Below are 25007 nucleotides of genomic sequence, written 5' to 3' on the forward strand. Positions count from 1 at the left end.
TCTGTCTTGTGGCTTCAGAAACAGCTTAAAATATTTAATTACAAGCAAGTAATGTAAGAATATTTTATACTAGTAGCCACAAATTCTTTCAAAGAAATAAAGTAAAAGTAAATTAAAATATTTTTTTAAAGAAATAATTGGAGATAGTTAATAGTAAAAGCTTCTAACTCTTCTGGTTGTTCATTTTTTTCCTTTTTTCTTCTTTGTTTGGATTGCAGCGTTCTGCTCTTCTGATGATGCGCTGTGATCCTGCAGTAGCGCAAAGGCTGCGCAGCGGTAACGCGCATTGCGTGCGATTAAGCCCTCGTGAACGGTTGACTAGATGATTAATCTCTGATTGGGTGACTGCCCAAGTTCCAGGCTGTAGCCTTTTGGATAAAATTGGGTTGTAATGCATTTAGAGTCCAAACGTCAAATTTAATATGCAAGTTTCTGTATGGGCCTGTCTGGTAGATTAATGATTCTGGTTGGCCGTTCACTGGACCTAGGGGCAATCAATATAGCAAAGCAGTTCGCAGCGATAGCGTGGCGCCGTGCTGTTTAGGATGCGCAGCGATTTTTTGCGCTTGCATTACAGGGACCTAAACCTTCATGCAATCCTGTCATTTGAGGTTTTGAAGCTGCAGATGATTGAATATATTTGAAGAAACTAGGAAACAAGATGCGGATTGGGTGTGTCATCTCACTTGACAAGGACAATTAAAACCGAAGAATGGCTTAATCTTTTTCAGTAGTTTTTCTAATTTTTAATGTAATTTCTATCTGTTTTAGAATATTTCACAATTTAATAATTTTATTTCACAGCAAAGTTGTTTATGCACAGTAATTTTTTTGTTTTTATGCACTTAAGGGTGCCAGATATTTCTGCTGAACTACTTGAATTATTTCCAAGATGATTTCTGTGGTGACCTGGTATCTAAAGGCATGTTAATTTGTTATCAGCATAACTGAAAAATGGTGGGCTTGCACCTGGGTTTTGGTTTGCGCTGGCGCAGGATCAACAACAGTTTGCAGCGCATTAGTTTTGGCGCAAGCTAGCCTATACTGCAGGGTCACTTTTGGCTGGTTAGAGAAGGCATACTAACAATTATTTTTTCTCATTTTTTTCTTTTTACAAATATTCCCCTTCCCTTGTATCTCTCTTCTTTAACTGTTCCAAGGCCTGTTACTTAAAAGCAATTGAGACTCAACCAAACTTTGCAGTGGCTTGGAGTAATCTTGGCTGTGTTTTCAATGCCCAAGGAGAAATTTGGCTTGCAATTCATCACTTTGAAAAGGTAACTATCTAAGCCAGTCAGCTTCACTGCTAGATTTTGATGTACATGCAGTTGGCTGTTTGTAGGTGGTAGAAATATTTTGATTGGCAGAGAACTTCTTAGGCTCCTGTTAGTTAACATTGTATGTTAATAGGTTTTTTTACTTCCTGATGTTTCAGACTGCCTGTTTGCCACTAGAGAGAGATGTTTAGAATTGCCCTAAGGACTTCACACACATGTCAAATATAAGAAAATTCATTAAGTTGTTTTACAGTCCTTTCCGGAATAAATTTTTTTTTAAATCTAATTTGATGGGAATAAGGTTTTGCATGTTTCATGTGTGAGAGGGAGAAACAACTTTCTGCTTAAAATTATTTTTCATTCTGATTTTATTTCAGGTATTACTGTCCTTTGAGTAGCTGAGGAGAACAATTTTAAGTGACACACTAATTCCTCTTCTCCAGGGTTGTTTTTCACCACTGTTGTTTCAGAATTCTCTAGATAGGTGTCATTAACTAGTTGTCTGATACCTTCTAGTTAGTATCTTAATTAAGTTTGTACTCATCTCTTTAAGTTTCTAAAGTGACCTAAAGCCAGATTTAAGATGTGGTGGACAGTTTCTTCCTGATATTTATGACTTAAGATCTACAAAAATAATTTTAACTGCTTGGGATTTTTTTTTGATCTGTATCTAGTTAGTGATAGATTTATAAAGTATTCTAATTTGGAAATAATAATTCCTATGAGAAAGACTGTAAGAGTGTGGTCTGTCAAGTACTCACATGTAGCTTATTACTGCATCTTCTGTAACTTTATTGGTTCTTAAGCTTTTTGCATTTTATTAGTTTTGAAGGGAGTGAAAATGTGGTTTGGTGTTGGTTTTTTTTGCGCCCCCCCCCCCCCGGCTACTGAATTTTTGCTACACACATGATGTATTTGCTCTTTTCTCGCTCTTGTGAAACTGTCTCTGTTTTCCTGGGCTGGTAAAGTTTTAAAATGCTGTCTTACTTCGCAGTAAATAAAAGAGAGGGATCAGGTTTTTTAGATTTTTCTCCTCTAAAACAAAATTAAAGGCAGCATAGCATGGATAAACAGGAGTGATAAGTATGATTAGCATAACATGAACTAAATGTTTAACACTTTATTCTGCAATAGTTGCAACTGACTAGGTAAGCAAATGAATAAATTTGAAGGTAGTGTATGTTGTCGTTTCTACAGATAAATAACTTTGATGCTCTGTGATTGATTTATATAATTTAAGTTTTCCTTCCTTACTAGGTTATTGATAAAGTCTTAGATGCTTACAGATGGGGTTTGTCAAATTTTAAACAAAACAAAACAAAAACTAAACCAAAACAAAACCAACTAGGTTTCATAGAGAATGTTTTTGTTTTAATGCTCAAAACTGTTACTTCAAAAATATTTTCAGGCTGTAACACTTGACCCAAATTTTTTGGATGCTTACATCAATCTGGGAAATGTCCTGAAGGAGGCAAGGATATTTGACAGGTAAGCAGATAAGTACTGTCGCTCTGTCAGTGGCCTCTCAGATGTATCAAGATACAAATTATGTTCCTGCTGTAAAATACCTTTGGACAGTATAGCAAAGACTTCTGCTGTAAGCTAAGCAAGCAAATGGCTTTGAAATGCATACAGAGCGGGTTACTGGAATTAAAAAGAAAAATTCTGTGGAATGTATTCCTTTATGTTACTTTCCTGTACTTAAAAAAAATGTTAAAAATTAGAGTTTCTGAAGGAATTGATGAAAATAGATTTGAAATTAAGGCTGGGGATGGGTGAAGATAATATGTCTGAAAAAGGCATGAACCCTTGTGTTGTCTGTTTTCATTATGTTATTCAGGGCATGATCTACAAGTATGTATCTTCTAAAATTTTCCATCTATGTAAGACAAGCTAAAATGCTGAAATTCAGCTAAGCATGTAATTGAATATTCAGTATTTGTTATGTGTTGGCATCATGTTATTGCATGGGGTTGCAGTATTGTTGCTGTCTTTGTGAACTAACTTGTTTTGAGACCTAATCTGATACACAAATCTTACTTTTGTTTCTGGAAGGAGATGCAGGCTGCGTTGTTTATATGCAATGTACCATATTGCATCTGTTAATTGGATTATAATTTCTAGTAGCTGTGGTTTGTGGCTCCAAATTTAATAAAATCTTGCAGGGAAGAGGTTAATTATTCTAACTAGTTGCATTGCACACAGTGTAAATCATTCAGTGATTTCTGTTTAACCACAAATCAATGGGCCAAACAGGGGCATGTTTCCTCATCATTTTAGACGTTATGTCACTTTTTTGAGAATTTACTTACTATGTATACTGTTGTGATTTTTCTAGAAATTGGATTTGAATACGTCAGTTACTTATATAGTGCTATAGGAGCATATAATTAAAGATCTCACTTTTGAACAAAGTGGAGTTTGAAGTGTAAATAAAGCATGATACATGTGTTAGGTTAGTGGAGAGAATAAAGACATAATAATATGCTACTGTTTATATTGTTGCAATTGAATAATAAACTGGAAAAAAATGGAGCAAAGGTCTCATGCTTATCCTAGTAACAGAGTGTTTTAAAAAAGTAGATGAAAGTTTTACTTTTTCCCCAAAAGACTTATGTTGATCAGTATACAGCATCAGGTGGGAGGAAGACGTTCCTCTTTTACAATGTATTTCTTCTAGTCTGCTAGTCAATTATGGAATTGAGTATAGCTTTAAAATAACATGAATAATAATAATAATTCATCCCTTGATTAGGCTTTTAATTCAGGCAGTACTCTTTTGTGTTTTCAGTAACATCTTACAGGACAGATCTGTGTGTGTTAATAATACATATCCCTTGAAGTTTGGGTTTTTTTGTGTAGGTCGTTTTTATGACCAAGGTAAATATAATTACTGCTCTGTGGATGATTGTTTGCCTTCTTTTTCTTGTTACAGAGCTGTAGCAGCTTATCTACGAGCCTTGAGTTTGAGTCCAAATCATGCAGTTGTGCACGGCAACCTTGCCTGTGTGTATTATGAGCAAGGACTAATAGACCTAGCAATAGACACGTACAGGAGGGCGATTGAACTACAACCCCACTTCCCTGACGCCTATTGTAACTTGGCCAATGCCTTAAAGGAGAAAGGCAGTGTAAGAAGTACTTTTTTTCCTTTTTAAAGTGTTTTAAAGTGTAGTGAATGTTTATTTTAGACATCAGGTGTCACCAGATTTATTGAGATGGGATGTTACCCTGATTTAGTTAGTCATAAGGAAGAATAATTCAAGAAAACTCCACCTTGAACCTCTTAAAAGTGATTGTATAATGACTTCTCATAAACAGTGCTGTTATAACAAATATTACCATGTTAATAATATCCCTTTTTTTGAAGGTGGTAGAAGCAGAAGAATGCTACAATACAGCTCTTCGACTTTGTCCCACTCATGCAGATTCTCTCAACAATCTAGCAAACATCAAACGGGAACAGGGGAATATTGAGGAAGCTGTCCGTCTTTATCGGAAGGCTCTTGAGGTACGGTTGAATGTGGTGAGGGAGAGGTGGAGAATTAAAGTTGGGAATGTGTAATACGACATAGGGTTTTCCTTCTGCGGTCGTAAGCGGAGGAACGTCTGCTCAGAGACCTGAGTCATATAAAAGAAGAGTGAGAAACGCACAAGTATTTTTTTGATATGGTCTACTTGGGGTATTTGAGAGATAGAATCTACTTCTTTTTCTTTCAGGTGTTTCCAGAGTTTGCTGCTGCGCATTCAAACTTAGCAAGTGTTCTGCAACAGCAAGGGAAGTTACAGGAAGCTCTGATGCATTACAAAGAGGCTATTAGGTAAATGGATACTATATGTAATAGTCCGAGCCTTTCATAACAGGAAGGTGCCATAGACTTGTACAGAAAGTGACTTACAGTAGCGTATTTTAATTCAGATAGTTGCTTTGCAAACCAGAAAGTCTGGGTATGGTTTCTTATTGGAGGAGGAGCTTTTATTATTCATGACATCTATTATCTTTATTTCTCAGAATCAGCCCCACGTTTGCAGATGCTTATTCTAATATGGGAAATACTTTGAAGGAGATGCAGGATGTTCAAGGAGCTCTACAGTGCTACACCCGTGCCATTCAGATAAACCCAGCTTTTGCTGATGCCCACAGCAACCTGGCCTCTATTCACAAGGTAGCACATGCGAATGATTCACTCTTAGACCATGACGGGGCACTGTGAGTACTTACCCTGAGTATATTTTTATCTGCTGACTCATTTCTGTGTCTTTACAGGATTCAGGGAATATACCAGAAGCCATTGCCTCTTACCGCACTGCTCTGAAACTGAAACCTGATTTCCCAGATGCCTACTGCAACTTGGCCCACTGTTTGCAGGTGAGGAAGATGAGATTTTGATTGTAATTCTTAAGATTCTTCTGCAGCAAATGCCAAGCTTGATCACCTCAACCAATCACTAATTTAAATGTAAAGAGTAGACTTAAGTCTTAAATCAGAAGATAAGATTATACAGTCATCAACAGTAATTACTAAAGTTCTCACTTCCATTTTTGGAAGAAGCATTAGTCTCAACTTGTGAAATATCTGATACAGATCAAAGGAAGCTGCTGTCCTAACGTTCTTTTAATTTTTCCTTTTTCTAGATTGTCTGTGACTGGACAGACTATGATGAAAGAATGAAGAAGCTGGTTAGCATTGTAGCTGATCAACTGGAGAAAAACAGACTGCCTTCTGTCCACCCACATCATAGCATGCTCTATCCCCTTTCTCACAGTTTTAGGAAGGCTATTGCTGAGAGACACGGAAATCTGTGTTTGGACAAGGTAGGAAGTTTTATACACGGCAATTGTGAGTGAAGTACTTCTGCGTGTTCCTACTGAAAATCTAATACTTGCATGGTTAGTATTAGCCTTTGTAAGGTTTCTGAGTCACTGACCTGTAGAGAAATAGGACATAGTGTTACTCATCTAGTTTTGCAAAGTACATGCGAGGGGCATTTTGGAAAAGCAGAGTGAGTAAATTATTCTTTCCTGGTGGTAAAACAGATCCAGGCAGCTGTGTGGTAGTATTTCTTAAAATCTGGTCCTTTCCAGCATCCATAGTGCTTGGAACCTGACCTTGCCTCTAGTGAATCCTTGCTGGAATGTTGAGAGCTTTGTGGGTGGCTCTGGGATTTCCAAATGCACTTCCTTTAGTGGTGATGGCAGCAATGATACAGGGGTGATGCATCACAGTAGGAAGTACTTGAGTATTTGTTGTGATTCTGGTTTGGAGTACTTTGTGTACAGTAGAACAGATTCTTGCAAAACCATGTCTTCTCTTGCTGTAAGTACTTAGCTGTGTGCCAGTTCCATGAGACTACACAGCACCTCAAGCTGCCAGGAGTGCAGTTGCAATCGATGGCAAATTCTTTAACTAAAATTTGATGCAACTTCTTTTTCTCTTCAACCAGAGAGTCATAGCTGTTAGAGCTTGTGAATGTTGAGATGGACTACTTGAGCAGATTGCCAATAATAATTGAAAATACACTGTCAACCAGTGGAAGGGTCTGGTTAGCTAATGCAAAGATCTCAAACTTCAGAAGATAACATTTAGCCTTCAAACTGGCTTGTCTTAATAGTCTGATAATCCTGTCAGTGATAGTGGCTACAAGCTGATGTCTGGGGAAGATGGTGAGCATAAGAACGGAAAGCATGCTGTGATACTTCACAGGAATACTGTTCTGGTCACAAGTGGCTTGTAGTTTGAGAACTTCCTGGTCATAGTGGTATGGTATCAGTATATTTAATAATCAGGGGTGGAATACTTAAAAAATAAACCGGTAGAAAAGCAGAAATGTCAACTTGCAGTAGTGATGTCTGTCTTTATTTGGCTGAATGTAGGTACGTGACATCTCGTAACACAGTTTGTGGACTTCACACTTGGCTCCAATGGAATACATATAATGCAGGTTTGAAACAACAGATGCCCAGAGACCACTTACTTGAATGTGGGATAAGGCTAATTCTAAACTCATGGGGTTTATTTGTTCCTCTGTTTTAGTATTTGGTTTTGGTTCCTGAGTTTATAAACAGTTGTGTATGTTTTCTTGACAGATTAACGTTCTTCACAAACCACCATATGAGCATCCCAAGGATTTGAAGGCCAGTGAAGGTCGACTTCGTATTGGCTATGTGAGCTCTGATTTTGGAAACCATCCAACCTCACACCTAATGCAGTCAATCCCAGGCATGCATAACCCAGACAAATTTGAGGTAAAAATATAAATGGCATGCTTAAAGCTTTAAATACAGCTGTAAGTGGCACTTCCTTTTTCTCAGTGCAGGCAAGTGAAGTAGGGAAGGGCAAATTTTTGTTTCTAGGGTTTGTTGTTGTTGTTGTTGTAGTGTTATTTAGAAGGTGGGCTAATTAGATGCCTGTCCTTAGAATTACTGTAGGTTGGATTTCTGGCCCATGGAAAACTTCTTTTAAGCTTCAGCTGCTCTTCTTTAGTAGATGTGTTTCAGCATCAAGCTATTACTGCCTGGTTACTTGTGATTTACAGATATGTGTCTGTGTTTTGTTCACTCTCTGATGCTGGCTTTTTTACATGTATTTTTCTCTGGGATACCTGAATCACAAACATGGACTTCACATTGGTCTGGCTACTGCTTTTTCAAAAGGAAATGATACGCTACACTCCAGAAGGAACATATGAAATTTAGCAATACGGTTACATATGTATTTATTTGGGTGTCATGTTAAGGGATTGAGGTTGTAAACAGAACTAATTCCCAGTTCCATTGTTTGCCCCATGACTGTTTAAATTGCCTTGGTTTTGAGTTCCTGTTTTCCAAGACGTGAGAATTTACTTACCTTTGTTAAGGGTTGTAAGTCTTTCCTTCTTGCAAAAGAGGTTTTTTTTTTTTTTTTTTTTATCCGTGCGGCAGCAAAGATGCAAGGGCTATGGATGTGTTAGAAACCACGGAAGCACCTCAGAATGTTCATTTATGAACTAGGGCTTCTCCCCCCCCCCAAAACGCGGCAGGAGCAATAGCCCAACTGAAGTGCATCTACACCAACGCACGCAGCATGGGCAACAAACAGGAGGAGCTAGAAGCCGTTGTGCAGCAGGAAAACTATTGACGGAGTTGCCATCGTGGAAACATGGTGGGATGACTCGCACAATTGGAGTGCTGCAATGGACAGCTATAAACTCTTCAGAAGGGACAGGCAAGGAAGGAGAGGCAATGGGGTAGCCCTGTATGTTAGGGAGTGTTTTGCTTGCCTAGAACTTAATGATGGTGACGATAGGGTTGAGTGTTTCTGGGTAAGAATCAGGGGAAGGCCAACAAGGCAGATATCATGGTGGGAGTCTGTTATAGACCACGCAACCAGGATGAAGAGACCGAAGTAGTAGTCTATAAGCAGCTGGGAGAAGTTTCACGATCACTAGCCTTTGATCTCGTGGGGGACTTCAACTTATAATACAGCGGAGAGGAAGCAGTCTGGGAGGTTCCTGGAGTGTGTGGGAGATAACTTCCTGACACGGCTGGTGAGGGAGCCCACTAGGGAAGGCGCCCGCTGGACCTCTTGTTTGTGAACAGAGAAGGCCTGGTGGGTGATGCGACAGTTGGAGGCCGTCTCGGGCATAGTGATCATGGAATGACAGAGTTTTTGATTCTTGGAGAAGTAAGGAGGGGATCAGCAGAACTGCTACCTTGGACTTGAGGAAGGCAGACTTCGGCCTGTTCAGGAGCCTGGTTGACAGAGTCCCTTGGGAGGCAGTTCTGAAGGGCAAAGGAGTCCAGGAAGGCTGGACGTTCTTCAAGAAGGAAATCTTAAAGGCTCAGTAGCAGGCTGTCCCCATGTGCCAAAAGACAGGCTGGTGTGGGAGAAGACCGGCCTGGCTGAACAGAGAGCTTTGGCTGGAACTCAGGAAAAAAAGGGGAGTTGATGACCTTTGGAAGAAGGGGCAGGCAACTCAGGAGGACTGCAAGGATGTCATGAGGTTACATAGGGAGAGAATTAGAAGGGCCAAAGCCCAGCTGGAACTTAATCTGGCTAGAGCTGTAAAAGACAACAAAAAATGTTTCTACAAAGACGTTAGCAACAAAAGGAGAGCTAAGGAGAATCTCCATCCTTTATTGGATGCGGGGGGGAACATAGTGACAGAGGGCAAGGAAAAGGCTGAGGTACTTAATGCGTTCTTTGCCTTGGTCTTTAATAGTCAGACCAGTTGTTCTCGGGGTACCCAGCCCCGTGAGCTGGAAGACAGGGATGGGAAGCAGAGTGAAGCCCCCATAATCCAAGGGGAAATGGTTAGTGACCTGCTACACCACTTAGACGTGCACAAGTCTATGGGGCCGGATGGGATCCACCCAAGGGAACTGAGGGAGCTGGTGGAAGTGCTCACCAAGCTGCTCTCCATCATCTGTCAGCAGTCCTGGCTAAGCCGGGAGGTCCCAGTTGACTGGAAGTTAGCAAATGTGACGTCCCTCTACAAGAAGGGCTGGAAGGGGGATCCAGGGAACTACAGGCCTGTCAGCCTGACCTTGGTGCTGGGGAACTTTATGGAGCAGATCGTCCTGAGTGCCATCACACAGCATGTACAGGACAACCAGGATATCAGGCCCAGTCAGCATGGGTTCATGAAAGGCAGGTCGTGCTTGACTAACCTGATCTACTTCTATGACAAGGTGACCAGGTTAGTGGATGAGGGAAAGGCTGTGGCTGTTGTCTACCTGGACTTTAGTAAGGCCTTTGACACTGTCTTCCACAGCATTCTATGATTCTGTTCTTCCTTGTGCAACTGCTCTTTGGTGGATGTAGTACTGCCAGTTCTCCTGTGCCAGAATAGCCCCTTCTCTAGGACAGATGCAGCTGGAGGGGCTGGGAGCTCACATCCCTGCAGCTGCTGCTGAGCCACCATCTCATCGGCTCCTATCCTGCTCAAGGCTGTTCAGCAGTGGGTTTGCAAATGTTCAGATCTAAAGTGACTCTGAGAGCGTTGCTGAGGTCTGGGTTTATCCAGGAGCTTGGCTCTTTTCCAGAGAGATTTACATGGCAAACCTCCCCATGGTGGCTCTCTGGATTATAAGACCTCATACCAACAGTGGCAGCACCAGACAGGTCTGTAGAGAACTGCTAGTGTAAAACAACAAGACGTCTCAAACAGCCTGGGTGCTAAAACCACACTGCAGAGCGACGGTCGCTAGGACCCAGGACCGGACAGTACCTTGGAGGGGGGTGGGGGAGGGAGCCCTGTGGAGACAGGATGGCCTTGCCTCAGCCCCATCCCCCGTGGTCTGTGAAGCCTCTTATTTCCCCCCCCCACCTACTGCTTGGGGGACAGGCCTGGTGTCACTCCTCTTGGTCTGACTGGTCGCCCCTCTTAATCGACTGGTATCTCCACCACTCCTGGAACTCGAACGAGAGAAGGTTCCAGAAGTCTGGAGACTGAAATCTATAAATAGGGACTGTCTGTGGGGGGCTTTCTCCACCGAATACTCCCATTAGCAGGTCCAACGCTGAATCCAGGACTGGTGAGTCTCCTCTTCTTCCCTCTTTCTCTCCCCCCCTCTCTCCTTTTCACTTCTCCTAAGGTAATTAAGTCGTCAAAGTTGATAAATTGTAGTTAAGAGTACTGCATGGCCTACCTCGATTTTCCATAGAGCTGCATACCTTAGCTGCATAGCTTAGCCACATAGCTGGGGTAGATATAATCTATAAAAGCTTTCTATTAAAGCTGGTGTTTGTGTACGAACTTTGAGTGTTGGCCCACATTAATCCACACCGAGAGGATTTGTGAATCTTAGTCCTCCCCCCACAGGTGGGACCTGACGGGGTCATGGAAAATTGCCCATTTGGGAAGCAGTAGATATTTGTTAGGTTGCCAGTGCCAGAGGGCAGGATTGCTCCCAGGTCTGCTGCCAAGCTGAAACTTCAGCGATGGTGCAAGAACACAGGTGAGGGGAATTCTTGGCCCAGATGCTCTTTAGCTAAAAACAAGCCCAGTTCAACAGCTTTGCCATTTATTTCTGTTGTGGTTTAACTTCAGCCGGCAACTAAGCCCCACACAGCCACTCACTCACTCTCCCCCGGTGGGATGGGGGAGAAAATCGGAAGGGTAAAAGTGAGAAAACTTGTGGGTTGAGATAAAGACAGTTTAATAGGTAAAGCAAAAGCTACGCACACAAGTAAAGCAAAGCAAGGAATTCATTCACTGCTTCTCATCAGCAGGCAGGGGTTCAGTCATCTCCAGGAAAGCAGGGCTCCATCATGTGTAACAGTTACTTGGGAAGACAAAATGCCATCACTCCGAATGTCCCCCCCTTCCTTCTTCTTCCCCCAGTTTATATACTGAGCATGATGTCATATGGTATGGAATATCCCTTTGGCCAGTCTGGGTCAGCCGTCCTGGCTGTGCTCCCTCCCAATTTCTTGTGCTACTGGCAGAGCACGAGAAGCTGGAAAGTCCTTGACTAGTGTAAACACGACTCAGCAACAACCAAAACATGAGTATGTTATCAACATTATTCTCATACTAAATCCAAAACACAGCACTATACCAGCTACTAAGTAGAAAATTAACTCTGTCCCAGCTGAAAGCAGGACACTTCCCTTCTGTGGAGTTTAGTAACACTTGGATCTGAGGTGAGTTTGAGATGCTGGAGTTGTGCTTGCAGGTTCTGGGAGCAGGTTTTGGCATGGCCTAACAGTGCCTCTCTGTTTCACCCATAAGTAATTTTAGCTGGATCTGCACGTCATCCAGCTATCCCAAGAGCTTATTTACAGATATGGATGATTGGGTACTTTCTGCCTGCAACTGCATCAAGCATTCATGACTGTAAATCTGGCAGCTGGACACTGACTAATAAATAACTGTCCCACAAGTAATTGCAGGTCTGAACTTGTGCCTGATAGCTGAGCTGAGGAGAGCACTGAGATTTATTTGAGAGAGAGCCAGGATGGTGTGGTGGGCTTGGTGTGCTGTGCTGTGGCAGGGTGTATGCTAGGGATGGGAGCACTGGTGCAGGGGCGGTTCCTGTGGCTTGAGTCTCAGGGATGTGGTCAGGGTCGTCAAGGGACGTTACAAAAGGTGTCTGTATTAAGGGGGCTGTCCCTGCGTGACTTGTGTCAGAAAAGCAGGTAAATGGTTTGGCTGGTTTCTCTTTTATGAGAGGTGCAAACGTGTTTTGGAGGAAGCTCATGGGGTTTTTTGTTTTAAGCTCTATTTTAGGGTGAGAAGGGCTGACCCTTTGCGGGGGGGCACACCACCTTCAAAGTGTGGATTGAAGATGTTTGGAGGAGAGGTGATCAAACTGTATGTGTTCTCACAGGCTAGTTATTGGCAGGTTATAGAGGATACAACATGGCTTTTACATAGGGCATCAGTCCTCATGTAAATCTGGACACACTGAAAAATGTGTATTTGAATAAACCCGGATGTGTGCTGAATCTGTCTTTTCTACCAACCATGGAGTCTGATCCTGGTATCCCAGGGGATGGGGCTAAGTAAGGTTTATTTCCTCGCCGGCAGGACTCTGACTTGCTGCTGGATGTCTCAGCCATGCGTGCTTATTTAAATGGACGTAGGATTTCTGACACCTCTAGAGCCATGGGCCATTTGGCCCACTGGTGTAAAACACGAATGTCAGCCACCCCGGCCGGGGTGGGGAGGTCTGGAGGAGGAGAGTTTCTGGTTAATGCCCCCTTCTGCCTGGCAGAGGGCAGCTGCCTGCTCAGAGGGCTGGAAACCTCCTTGTCAGGCCTCGGCTGCCTTGATGCTGCACTGGTCCTGCGGCATGCCTTTTGCTGCCTTCTTTCCACCAGCATGCATCACCAGGGCATGCTGTCTAACAGCGGGAGGCAGAGCCTCTTCCCCTGTCTCCTGAGAAAGCTGATCCTTGGGAGTGGCGTTCACTGGCTGCATCTGTAAAGCAGGTATAAAAAACACTCAAATCCAGTAGTGCACTGCTATTATAAGGAGGGAAACTGAGGCACGGGAGTGGCTGAAGAGACTGTGGGTGACCTGGCCTTGGGGGAGAGGCTCCCAGCCATGTGCATGTGAAAAGAGGAGAGTAAGGAGGAGAATAAGAGCTGAGATCATGAGAGCATTTTTCTCAGCAACCTCTCCTGCTCCAGCATCCTGCCTCTGTGCTGCGTCCCTGTTTGGGTGCAATACTTCAGTTTATTTCCTTTCTCTCTTCCCGGAGAGAAAGCCGGGAGGTCCCAGTTGACTGGAAGTTAGCAAATGCGACGTCCCCCTACAAGAAGGGCTGGAAGGGGGATCCGGGGTACTACAGGCCTGTCAGCCTGACCTTGGTGCTGGGGAAGTTTATGGAGCAGATCGTCCTGAGTGCCATCACGCGGCACGTACAGGACAACCAGGATATCAGGCCCAGTCAGCATGGGTTCATGAAAGGCAGGTCGTGCTTGACTAACCTGATCTCCTTCTCCCAAAGAAGGGCAGGGAAGCTGGTGAAGGGTCTGGAGTACAAGTTTTATGAGGAGTGGCTGAGGGAACTGGAGTTGTTTAGCGGAGGCTGAGGGGAGACCTTATCGCTCTCTATAGCTACCTGAAAGGAGGTTGTAGTGAGGTGGATGTCGGTCTCTTCTCCCAAGTAACAAGGAATAGGATAAGAGGAAGTGGCCTCAAGTTGTGCCAGGGGAGGTTTATGTTAGATATTAGGAAAAATTTTTTCACCAAAATGGCTGTCAGGCACTGGCACAGGCTGCCCAGGGAAGTGGTTGAGTCCCCATCCCTGGAGGTATTTAAAAGACAGGTAGATGTGGTGCTTAGGGATGTGGTTTAGTGGTGGACTTGGCAGTGGTAGGTTAACAGTTGGGCTTGATGATTTTAAGGGTCTTTTCCAACCTAAAGTATTCTATAATTATTAATCTTGTTTTGTTTTGGTTTTGGGCTGCTTTTCCACTACCTTCTTGCTTTTTCGTGGTTGTGAAGTCTTTGTAGTCTGAAATCCTTGTGGCAAAGCTGCATGGTTGAATTGTTGCTAGAAGTGTTACTATGAAGCAGTTTTTTTCATGAAACAATTAAATTGGTGGTCTGAGTACATGGGGTGTGAGGAGAACATACCATTTAACTTCGAATCAGCTTAAGATAAAGGGCAGTCTTTCTTCTTCTGGGTTTATAAAGCTCTACAGAGCTTAATTTAAATACTAAATAGAAGTTACATCTTATTTTACTTAAACTATGCTTTTGTCCTGCAAGATAATAAATTCTCTGCATATTGGTTCTGTTGTTCTGTATCTGTATGTGCTAGGTTAACTGAAGATGTCTGTTTACATAACCTTGTCAACTTTGAGTTTCTCAGATATATGTGCAGTTTCTTAATTGGAGAGAACTCGTCACTGTTTAAAGAATCTGTTAAAAATCTTCCCCAAGGCTTAGCTTGTCTGTTCAACCGGAGTCATAATTATGAATATCGCAAATTACAAATTTAAATGTGTCTTGTAAAAGACATTCTTAGAGAATTCAATGCTTAGGCAAATCCATTTGTTAAAATGACTTTACCTTGCACTGAGGAGAAGATTGTATATATGTCTATGCAAGATGCAGTGCCATGCTCTAGCACCCAAACTTAGGTAAAACTAGGGCCTGGTGTAAATATGTCAAATGCACAGCACCTCCTCCCCCCCCCCCCCCCTTTTTTTTTCACTTTCTCAACTGGTAAAAGCAACACAAATAAATATAATTTGTATGAAGCTAGATATAATTTTGCTTAACTTGTAACTTAAAATTGAAATACCATATGCTTTATAGCAAAGTTATTTTGTTGACAAGTTGTTGCAGATACTCAATTCTTGGTGCCTCATATTCTAGGTATTCTGCTATGCCCTGAGTCCTGATGATGGTACAAATTTCCGTGTAAAAGTGATGGCTGAAGCAAATCATTTCATTGACTTATCTCAGGTGAGCTTTTTCGATGCAGTGACCTTTTAGGAAACGTAAATGAAGAAAGAGTAGTCTGTAGTTTGAGATTTTTAGTTGCAATCATTTCTTGAATTAGGCTGATGTTAGTCTTGAGAATTTTGGAGTTTGTAGATGTATTGGTGTTATGCTTTACCTGGGATGCAGTGCTTATTGTGTGACCTCTGTGAGATTATTAAAAAGTAATATTAGCAATGTTGAGTAACTGTTTCATTAGGTCTTAAGATAATAGTCATATCTAAATGTCATGGATAAGTCAAGATGCCACAACTGCAAGTATATTTAAGCGTGCTTTACTCCAGTGAAGCAGGACAGAGGCTTAATGATTAACGGGGGGATTTTGCCCCTCTATCAAAAGGCTGCTTTGGTAACATACTCAGGTGGTTCTGTTTTTTTTTTTTTAAGTTCCATATGAAAACTGATTGAGAATTCAGTATACACAGAAGTCAAGGAGTTGTTACGCTATCTCAAGATAACTGGCAAAACCCTAAAGCAACATGGGATAATCAGTGTACATTAATAGTGAAACTGGATTGGCACACAGACAGTCCCAGATTAGGTGATAGATAAAACTTGCCTGTAGTTTTTAAACTCATCGTGTTGTTCAGAACCTGCTCTCATAAGTAAAAATGGTAAATTGATGTCAGCAGAATTGCTCTTTGAGATGGATTTTGCAAAGTTGATCTTCATCTTTTAAAATAGTCTTTTAGAATAATAAGCTTCAGTTATGCTTGTGGAAAGCAGTCCACCCCCTGGCTTTTGCAGCTGTGGATATTGAAAGCCCTGGGTCATAGTAAAACAGGGCAGCAATTTCATATTTGTTGTTGCACTTAACAGCTGTCTAGGAAAAATTCTTTCCTTTGCCCAGAGTGATAAACTGAGTTTTCTTATTTAAAATTCTTGAGGCATCAAACTCGTATTTTTAGGTTACAGTGCAACTCTTTAACAGATTTGTACAGGAGAATCAAACAGCTAGAAACACTTTGCTGTGATCTGTTGCATTAGCAGTGTAACTTACTGAAAGTTAAACTAAGATGGGCATTCAGATTGTTGTCCACTCAGAGATAGAACTGCCTATGTGCATGCATTTACCCTGCTATAAAATATGAAGTAGCTTTCCTTTTTTACAAAAACGAAGTACTTTTATGGTGCATATTAATTGTAGAGTGAGTCAGCATTAGCAGTAGCTGCAGAGTAGTTAATTGGCTTACTCTTGGTCTTCAGTCTGAAGTAATTTCTCTGTATTGCCTCAGTTTGGGAATCTACCACTTGCCCTACCTGAGCTTTGATCATTAATTAGCCTTACAGGAGTAGTGGTGGTGGGGCTGTTCTGGTTTGTATAGCCTCAGTTTCTAGCCTTTGGTTTTTGTTTTACTGCTGCTGAACTAGAGATATCTATCTATTTTCTTTAATCTGCTTGTAGGTAATGACTAATTATATAATTAATTCTTGGAGGAGTTTAAAACTGTTGAAAATGGTTTACTTTTCTGTAATAGACAGGAAGAGACACATTGTAATTTCCAAGGCTTTGCTTTTCTTGAAAGTCACTGGTAATACCTTTTGTGAAGTTCTGCTCTTTGTTTTTGATTTAGCCAAGAACTGAAGAAGTTTCAGTGATGTTTGAAGTTTCTTCTGTGGTCCATTTGTGATATTTTTCTGTGACTTGCTGAGCTTGGCAATGCTAGGTATCACTCCTGATTTGAATGTGCGGAGGCAATCTTCAAGTACCACAGTTAAAATTTCTGTCAGCAACTGCTTCAACTGTGTCTAGCAAACTTATGTTTTTCTTAGCTTCAACAGGGTTTTTTTTGATTGAGTTGAAGACTTATATCTCTGTAAAACCAGGAGTAATGAGATTTAAGTCTCACCTAAATTAAATTATGTGGTTGACATTTATCCATTGGTGCACTGATGACTAACCACATTTATTACTGAAAGACTGAAAACAAAAATAACTTTTTATTTATATATATATATTTATTCTTCAGATACCATGTAATGGAAAAGCAGCAGACCGCATCCATCAGGATGGGATACACATTCTCATTAATATGAATGGTTACACCAAAGGAGCCAGAAATGAATTATTTGCCCTGAGACCAGCACCTATTCAGGTAACTAAGTTAGGGGGCTCTGTATCTCCAAGAAAACCACTTGTGAGTACAAATAGTTTCTGTTTTTCTTCTCTCAGAGTGGAAAAAACGTTGAAGGCTCATGTTGATCAGTAAGCGAAAGACTTTTTAGGGCTTAGCGTATGTGAGGCAAATAGGATCATTCTGCTGAAGCAGAGTAGTTTGGTTTTTTATGTACTTTATTGGCAGTTGACTGTGTCCTGCAAGAGAACTCCTTAATTCTATGAGGTCCCTGTACACCACTGGCTTTCTTGCATTAGTGAGAACAAGGAAAGGGTATTTCAAGCAGTTGTGGAAATGAGTTGTTGGTTTTAATCTCTTTAGGCTTAGTGAAATCCTAGTTAGAATAAGTCAGAATCAATGTCAGAGTTAGTTTTTTGACTCAGGATTTTCTAAAATGCCTATGGAAAGAGAATGAGAGAAGCCTGAATCAGAGTCACTCTAGGCTACAGAAGTCGTCTCAGCTAAGAGAAGCTGTAATCACTATTCTGGCTATAGCTGCACGTAGTTGGATACTTTGGCCCTTTGCTTGATGGATTTAGAACATCCTTGGAGTGCTCACTGTCTCGGTAGTGAAATTTTTGGGGTTAGTGGTTGCTCTTCAGTTGATAAAGCACAAGAAGGAACTTGAATCTGTAGGTGGAAAATTTAACTTAAAATGTGTTGATTTTTAACTTTATTTTTGCAACGCATCTGGGACTGGAGTCTTGCTTTCTTGTTTTTTAGGCAATGTGGCTAGGGTATCCTGGAACCAGTGGGGCGTTGTTCATGGATTACATCATCACAGATAAAGAAACTTCGCCAGTTGAGGTGGCTGAGCAGTATTCAGAGAAATTAGCTTACATGCCAAACACTTTCTTTATTGGAGACCACGCCAACATGTTCCCCCATCTGAAGGTATGTAGGAAGATAAGACAAGAAAAGTAGGTGTTTTCCGTAGCTGTCCTTATAAAATGGCACTTAGTATAGTACTTGGTAAGGGATCTTGTAACTTTTTTAAAACTTCTTTTTTTTTAACAGAAAAAAGCAGTCATTGATTTCAAGTCCAATGGTCATATTTATGATAACAGAATTGTTTTGAATGGCATTGACTTGAAGGCTTTCCTTGACAGCCTCCCCGATGTCAAGATTGTTAAGGTGAGAGCTACTCCTTTGTGTGTCCAGTCTTAGGGACCGAAGCTAGTACTTTCTCTAATGCTTATGTGATTTATCTTAGATGAAGTGTCCTGACAGTTGTGACAATGCAGATGGTAATGCCGCCCTCAGTATGCCAGTCATTCCTATGAACACAATTGCAGAAGCTGTGATTGAGATGATTAATCGTGGGCAAATTCAGATAACTATCAATGGATTCAACATCAGTAATGGATTAGCAACTACTCAGGTGAGGCACTTCAAGATGCTCTTCTTTTGGGTTTTATGTTATATCTGAATGTTTTAACATAACAAGGAAGAAAAGCCTCCAAGCAAATGTCTGTCTTCTGTCATGTTGATTTGTTTAGTTCTCATACTGAAGGAAACTTGCAAATGTTGTTCTAAGCCACAGATACACTGGAAGATGATCTTTCCCCCCAAAGACAGGGATTACATCAAGAGGTATCTAAAGTCCAAAGAAATTTAATCTTGTTGCATAAAGATGACACTTGATTATTCAGAATTTGAAGGCAAGATTTGCTCATTGCCTGCAGCCAACAGGGCATTTGTGAGCTGTTACCCAGTTTCAGTTGTGTTTTTCCTTTAGAAAAAAATTGCTGGGTAATACAGGCAAAGTTATTCCACTGTATCTCAACAATGTTTATTCATCTCCTTCCATCTTTCTGAACTACACACTATACCACCACCTGTCAGTGCTTAACAGTTCATGGGATTTTAGTGATAGTGACAGTTACTGGTTTTGTTTAATACTTCTTGCTTTGCAAAACAGATCTTCCTTTTTAAAAATACCATATTTTGACATTGGCTTAACTCTTTTGACTTGTGAATTTTATTCAGTTTACAGTCCTTCAGGAGACTCTTTTATGTCATTTTATGAGACCTTTTATTATCGCTGCTCTATCCATAATCTCATGCCTCGGTTTCTTTTTATAAGTTCTTTTGTTCACAGCTGAGACTTTCCTTTAAGTTGGTAATAGGTTATGTCTTAGTTTGGTCAGTAAGCTTATTAGCATTTTTTTCTGTAATTGTTGTCCTCTGAGAATAATAGAGAATTCTTGTCTTAGCACTCCACCACCAAGATGAAACAATCTGAGCTCTGTTGGTGCACGTCTAAAACAGGATTTCCATCTTTTGATCACGCTAATATAACCCTTCTTTGTGCTTGTTCTAATTTGAAATAAGTTACTTTTGGGCATAGGTTGATGAGAACTGTGCATTGTGCTTTTGAGGTCTCCTTAGTGACCTGTATAAGTAGCACTTTTACCAACTTTTGTTGAACTAAGTTATCTTGTGCATCTTCTAATGGAATCAGTGACAGTGAGTCATTGTCATTCATGTCAAGTTTGCCAACAGTATGCTTAGATGTTTTTGTCTCTTTGTCCCACCATTATCTGTTATTACTTAAAAAAAAAAAAAAATTAAAAATCATACTTCCATTTTACTAATCATCAAGACTCTTGCATGGTACGCTGATTATCACAACTTCATCCTCTGCTGTTTTTTGCATATTCCTATTATTTGTGAAGGCTGTAAGATCCATTCTTTTTTGAAAGTTCATTAATAACTCTTCTAGTCTAATTTTCAGCATTTCCCATTATTTCCTTGTCAGCTAGTTCCTTACAGTCTATCAGTTACATATTAGTCTGCATCTTCAGTCTTGGCTATCTGTTTTGTGCCTATTGTCTTTTATCTTAAAAAAAACCAAAACAAACCAAAACCCCAAAGCAAACCACAAAAAACCAAACAAACCAAAAAACCCCTTTTCTTTCTAAATACTTTTTTATTCTTCATTGAAGTCTTAATTTCATTTTTTGGTCTCAAGGAAAGGAAGTGACCTTGAGGAGGGGACGAATCCATGTGTAATGGCTCTTTATACGATTCTCCTTTCCAATTATTCGAGTTACTTGGAATTCCAGGGAGATGTAGCAAGGGCATGAAAATGCCCAGTGTTTTGTGACTTGGTGGTTGCAACATAGGGGCATCCACAAGTGTGTATGCATACCAGTTAAATTCTTGTTACAGGTAAGTAGACAATTTTGGTTTAGTATAATAAAACCAGAGATATGCTTACAGTAACTTATGATGCTAACAAATGTTGCAGTGTGTCTCGGGACGATTCCCCAGGGCATAGTCTTGTTCCCTGCCATTTCAGTGTTCCAATAGCTGTTTTGTTTTTTTTTTTTCTTCTTCAGATTAACAACAAAGCAGCAACTGGCGAAGAAGTTCCACGAACTATAATTGTTACTACCCGTTCTCAGTATGGCTTACCAGAGGATGCTGTTGTATACTGTAACTTTAATCAGCTGTATAAGATTGATCCTTCCACTTTACAGATGTGGGCTAATGTGAGTATCTGTATCTAATACAAAAGCTAAGGTCAGACTTCTTGAACATAGCTGTTCTGTTCGAGTTGGCAGAAACTTCATGCAAGTTAGGACTGTAACTGTTCTGTGGAAAACATTGGAATCCTTACAATACTCATGTTGCAGGGCTTAGTGTTAATAGAATATAGAATTTTTCACATTGATTTCAAATCACATCTATGCTTCTAGCCAGTGAAAAATTACGTCTTGGACAGCTTAAGTACGCTGGTACTCCATTGTGAAAGAAGTTTAGTCTTCCCTAGTCTGCACAATTAAGTCATAACTGGCCTTGGCAGTTGGTAGATTGATAGATCTGAGCACTGAGTGGTCCAGTTTATAGTGTATTGCTGACAGTTACTTGCGGGATAATTTTTTTTATATTCCATAGCATGGGCCTATAAAGAAATGGCATCATAAATTTCAAGACTTAGTACTGCTCTATGAACTGTTGCTCAGAGTTGCTGTCTCTTTAAGTGGGATTAGAAATGCAATCCTAGTTTTCCTGCTCTATACCTCAGAAGATTAAAATATTGAATGACTATGCCTTTTGGTTCATTTTGGTATGTGGTAATCTCTTGTTCATAAAAGGAAATGTTTCTGACTGAACTTTCTGTATTTGCTTCTTTATTTTTGTTATAGATCCTAAAAAGAGTTCCGAACAGCGTGCTGTGGCTGCTACGTTTCCCAGCTGTAGGAGAACCCAATATTCAGCAATACGCACAAAACTTGGGTCTTTCCCAAAACCGAATCATCTTTTCTCCTGTTGCCCCCAAAGAAGAACACGTGAGGAGAGGGCAATTGGCTGATGTTTGTCTAGACACTCCACTTTGCAATGGGCACACAACTGGGATGGATGTACTCTGGGCTGGGACTCCAATGGTCACTATGCCAGGTAACACAGCGGGGAACCTATGTAGAACAGATGGGTTTGAATATTATTAATTTTTTAATAACAGACAACAAGCCCAGCAAACTTTGTTCTGTCTTTTAGAGGCAGACTCTGCAATATGTTACTTGACAAGCTTACTCCTGTTACCAATTTTTTTTTTTTTTTTTTTTTTAACAGGCGAGACTCTTGCATCACGAGTTGCTGCCTCCCAGCTTACTTGCCTGGGTTGTCTTGAGCTCATTGCCAAAAGTAGACAGGAATATGAGGATATTGCTGTGAAACTGGGAACTGATCTGGAATAGTAAGCAAACTTGTACTGTGTAATGTGGTAACATCAAGAATGTAAAGTGCTATGTTTGGGCATGGTGCTGAGACTTATCAGTAGTTTTAATCTTGTAGATATATTAATATGTAAAATAGCTAGGCAATCCTCATCTAGAGGTTTCTTGTCTTGCAGTTAACTCAGCTTCTGCTTTTACAGTAAACTTAACAGCGCTCCCAATTGAGTAACAATGCTGCCTGTTCTGAAGACATTGCTCATGTGCAGGCTCTTACCTGGTAAAAAATGCAATATAGTTCACTTTTTGTTCTTTTTAAATTGAAGATTAAGCAGTTTGTCACTTACTGTAAGTTAAAATTGCGCTGTAAAAAGTTACTGCAGTACAGGTAATGCAACAAGTTAATGTGTTAATGTCACAACTCTTCTGAGTTGAAGTGGTCATGCTGGTCTATCAGAAGTGATGAGGGGATGAAACAGCCATATGAATTTCGTAGAAGTGGGAGAGCAGATGTTTTTGAAGTACTGACAGTTCTGGGTTAGCTGAAAATAGTAGACTTCAAAAGTGAACAATATTATGAAGTGTTTGGAACCTCTCGTGACTGCTTTAATTCTTTTTGTAGCCTGAAAAAAATACGTGGCAAAGTCTGGAAGCAGAGAATATCCAGTCCTTTGTTCAACACGAAACAGTACACAATGGACCTGGAGCGGCTTTATCTTCAAATGTGGGATCACTATGCTGCTGGCAACAAACCGGACCACATGATTAAACCAGTAGAGGCTAGTGAGTCTGCATGAAGAGAGACTGTGTGTCCACCCAGAACTCTCCAGAAACTGAGCCTCTCAAACACTTCTGCAGAGATGATGAGCTAAAAACTGTGCATTTCTACTTAATCTGCCTGGTACTCTGTGGCTGAAGTAATACATGATGGTGATTAAAGCACAGCCAGACTTATTTCTTGCATGATAGGGAAAGACTCAATAGAGCCTGGGATCCTTTTATTCCATGAGGAATTTGAATGGGATTGAGCCGTGTACATGTGAGCCTGTGTGTATGAGTGACGTAGTCGTTGCTGGGGGAAGTTTGAACTGCCCAACCAATTATGATTTCATGGATTGATTTAATCTTCCTATGAATCTCTCTCCTTTTACGTGGATTGGGAATTGGAGCGTTTTAACATTTGATTTTGAGTACTCCTGTCGTCATGGGAGAACCACACATATACCAAGATTTCCAGCTAGTGAGTGTTGCTCCCTGCATTAATTTCTAAACTGTGTGGACTGAAAGGGCATATTTGCTGGTGTAGTCTTTTTTTATAGGTTTTATAAACCACTTAAGCCTATATCAGCCTTTTAATGTTTGACCTCTGTTTTGGAGCTCTCTGTAATGTGTTGGTTTAGATAAGGACTTTGGTTTTTTGTTTTGTTTTTAAGCTTCTCTAATAACTCAGCTAATTGGCTTCGTGATGGCAGCTCCTATTCTGTTGAAAAACCAAATTTGATTTGAAATTAATCCTCCCCACAAGTGTTTAAGGTAAACACAAACTGGTGCCAAATACAGATCTTTCAGGAACGATTGTTAATTATGTATAGAGGCGCAGTCCTAGGTACTGTAGCAAAGACTTTAAACAAAAAATAAAGCTTTGGTTTGCCAGTTTGACTGATTTGACCAGTGTTTTATGTTTTTTGCTGCCCTTCTTGTGCTGCTGTCAGAAAAGTATTCTGAACTGCTGGCCTTTCATCTTCCTTTGTGTAATTTTGTTTTAAATAACACTATTTATTTCAGCAGAAGTAATCCCAGGTAAGTGTAGGTCTTGTACATAGATGTTTGTTTCCCCTAGGTTAGACTAGACCCACCCAAACGTAACAGCGCTGGGGTGTGTGCACGCTTGATTCTGAAGTGTTTTGAGGCCTCACAGCAGCTTGTTTCTTCTGGCCTTCACAGTGCTGTCATCTCAGGTCAAACTCTGTAGTACCTTGAAGGTCATGGCCTATGTGTAAATTAGTATTTTTGTTTTGAATACGCAACAGCAGCATTCCCCAACTCCTAAATCTCTGTGGTGGGTCAAGGACTGCAATTTGAAATGAGTGCCAGCCTTGCTAAGGGTGCTAGGGCTGTTGCTGATGTGTGGCAGGTGAGTTTGTCTCCTGGCTGTACTTCGCTTGAGACTCCGGCGTCTGCCAGGTGCTGCTGCCCGGTGCCGCTGGGTCACCCGCGGGTGCGCCCTGTCCGAGGAGCCCCCCTTTGGCGGTGGGGTGCCGTCGCTGCCTGCGCGCCCCGAGGAGGAAGCCTGGCTGCAGTCGCTCTCGCACCCTCCCCTGTGAGCCGCAGCGGTGGTAGCGCGCGGCGGGTAACGACCCTTTCACGACCTACGCCGTTGCCGTGGCCGAACCCGCCGCTCGGCTGGAGCCGGTGCCGGTTCCCCCGCCGCCAGGAGCGGCGAGCGCCGGCGGGGCGCGGCGGGCTGGGCCCGCCCTCCCGTCCCGCGCAGGCGCGGGGTGCCGCGCATGCGGCCTGGCCCGGTGCCCCGGAAGCGCTGCGGCGGGGCGCGGGCGATTTGAAGCGGGATGGAGCGGGCAGCGGTGCGGCGGGGGCCGCCAGCCCCCTCTCCCCCCGCCCCGGCCCGCCCCGGGGACCGGCGGGACGCTCACGCTCTCGTTCCTTTGCAGTTGGAGGAGGCACGGGACGCGGCCCCGCCGCAGCAGAGGCGCCCGCAGGCCCCGCGGGCTGCTGAGGGCAGCGGGGGGCGCCCCGCCGCCGCCACCCCCCCTGCAGGCGGTCAGCGCCGGGGGCGGGCGGGAAGCGGGGCCGGGGGACCCCCCGGCGGCGGGCCGTCAGGCTCTTGCTGCGGGCTGGCCTCAGGCGGACGCGGCTCAGGGAGGGCGGCCGCAGGGGGCCAGGGCCGACGCGGCGGCAGGTGAGGGGGCGGCAGCAGGCCCGGCCCTCGCGTCCCTCGTTATTTTTATTGATCGTATATAAATGTAACTT

At 42.0% G+C, this 25007-nt stretch overlaps 2 protein-coding genes across 12 annotated transcripts in view; both read left to right on the forward strand.

Moving 5' to 3' along the window:
• OGT (O-linked N-acetylglucosamine (GlcNAc) transferase) overlaps positions 1–23682 on the forward strand; it is a 32869-nt gene extending 9187 nt beyond the window's left edge. For all 5 annotated transcript variants that reach the window (XM_082323468.1, XM_082323469.1, XM_082323470.1 and 2 more), the window contains 18 exons: positions 1161–1277; positions 2686–2765; positions 4213–4408; positions 4648–4788; positions 4998–5098; positions 5290–5443; positions 5545–5646; positions 5913–6092; positions 7365–7523; positions 15095–15184; positions 17191–17316; positions 18061–18231; positions 18355–18471; positions 18551–18718; positions 20682–20834; positions 21492–21744; positions 21919–22042; positions 22642–23682. In XM_082323468.1, coding sequence (XP_082179594.1) covers positions 1161–1277; positions 2686–2765; positions 4213–4408; positions 4648–4788; positions 4998–5098; positions 5290–5443; positions 5545–5646; positions 5913–6092; positions 7365–7523; positions 15095–15184; positions 17191–17316; positions 18061–18231; positions 18355–18471; positions 18551–18718; positions 20682–20834; positions 21492–21744; positions 21919–22042; positions 22642–22816 — 2607 coding nt within the window. In that variant the 3' untranslated portion in view covers positions 22817–23682. The remainder of the gene's footprint in view (positions 1–1160; positions 1278–2685; positions 2766–4212; positions 4409–4647; positions 4789–4997; positions 5099–5289; positions 5444–5544; positions 5647–5912; positions 6093–7364; positions 7524–15094; positions 15185–17190; positions 17317–18060; positions 18232–18354; positions 18472–18550; positions 18719–20681; positions 20835–21491; positions 21745–21918; positions 22043–22641) is intronic.
• The window catches only part of GCNA (germ cell nuclear acidic peptidase), a gene marked incomplete at its 5' end in the record, with an annotated part of 30867 nt that continues 29010 nt past the window's right edge, over positions 23151–25007 (forward strand). For all 7 annotated transcript variants that reach the window (XR_014229409.1, XM_082323475.1, XM_082323473.1 and 4 more), the window contains one exon: positions 23151–23259. Coding sequence is in view for 6 of the 7 variants with exons in the window: in XM_082323475.1 (XP_082179601.1) it covers positions 23151–23259 (109 nt within the window). The remainder of the gene's footprint in view (positions 23260–25007) is intronic.

Source organism: Platalea leucorodia (assembly GCF_965183815.1).
Source record: "Platalea leucorodia genome assembly, chromosome: 10".
NCBI classification, from domain to species: Eukaryota; Metazoa; Chordata; class Aves; order Pelecaniformes; family Threskiornithidae; genus Platalea; species Platalea leucorodia.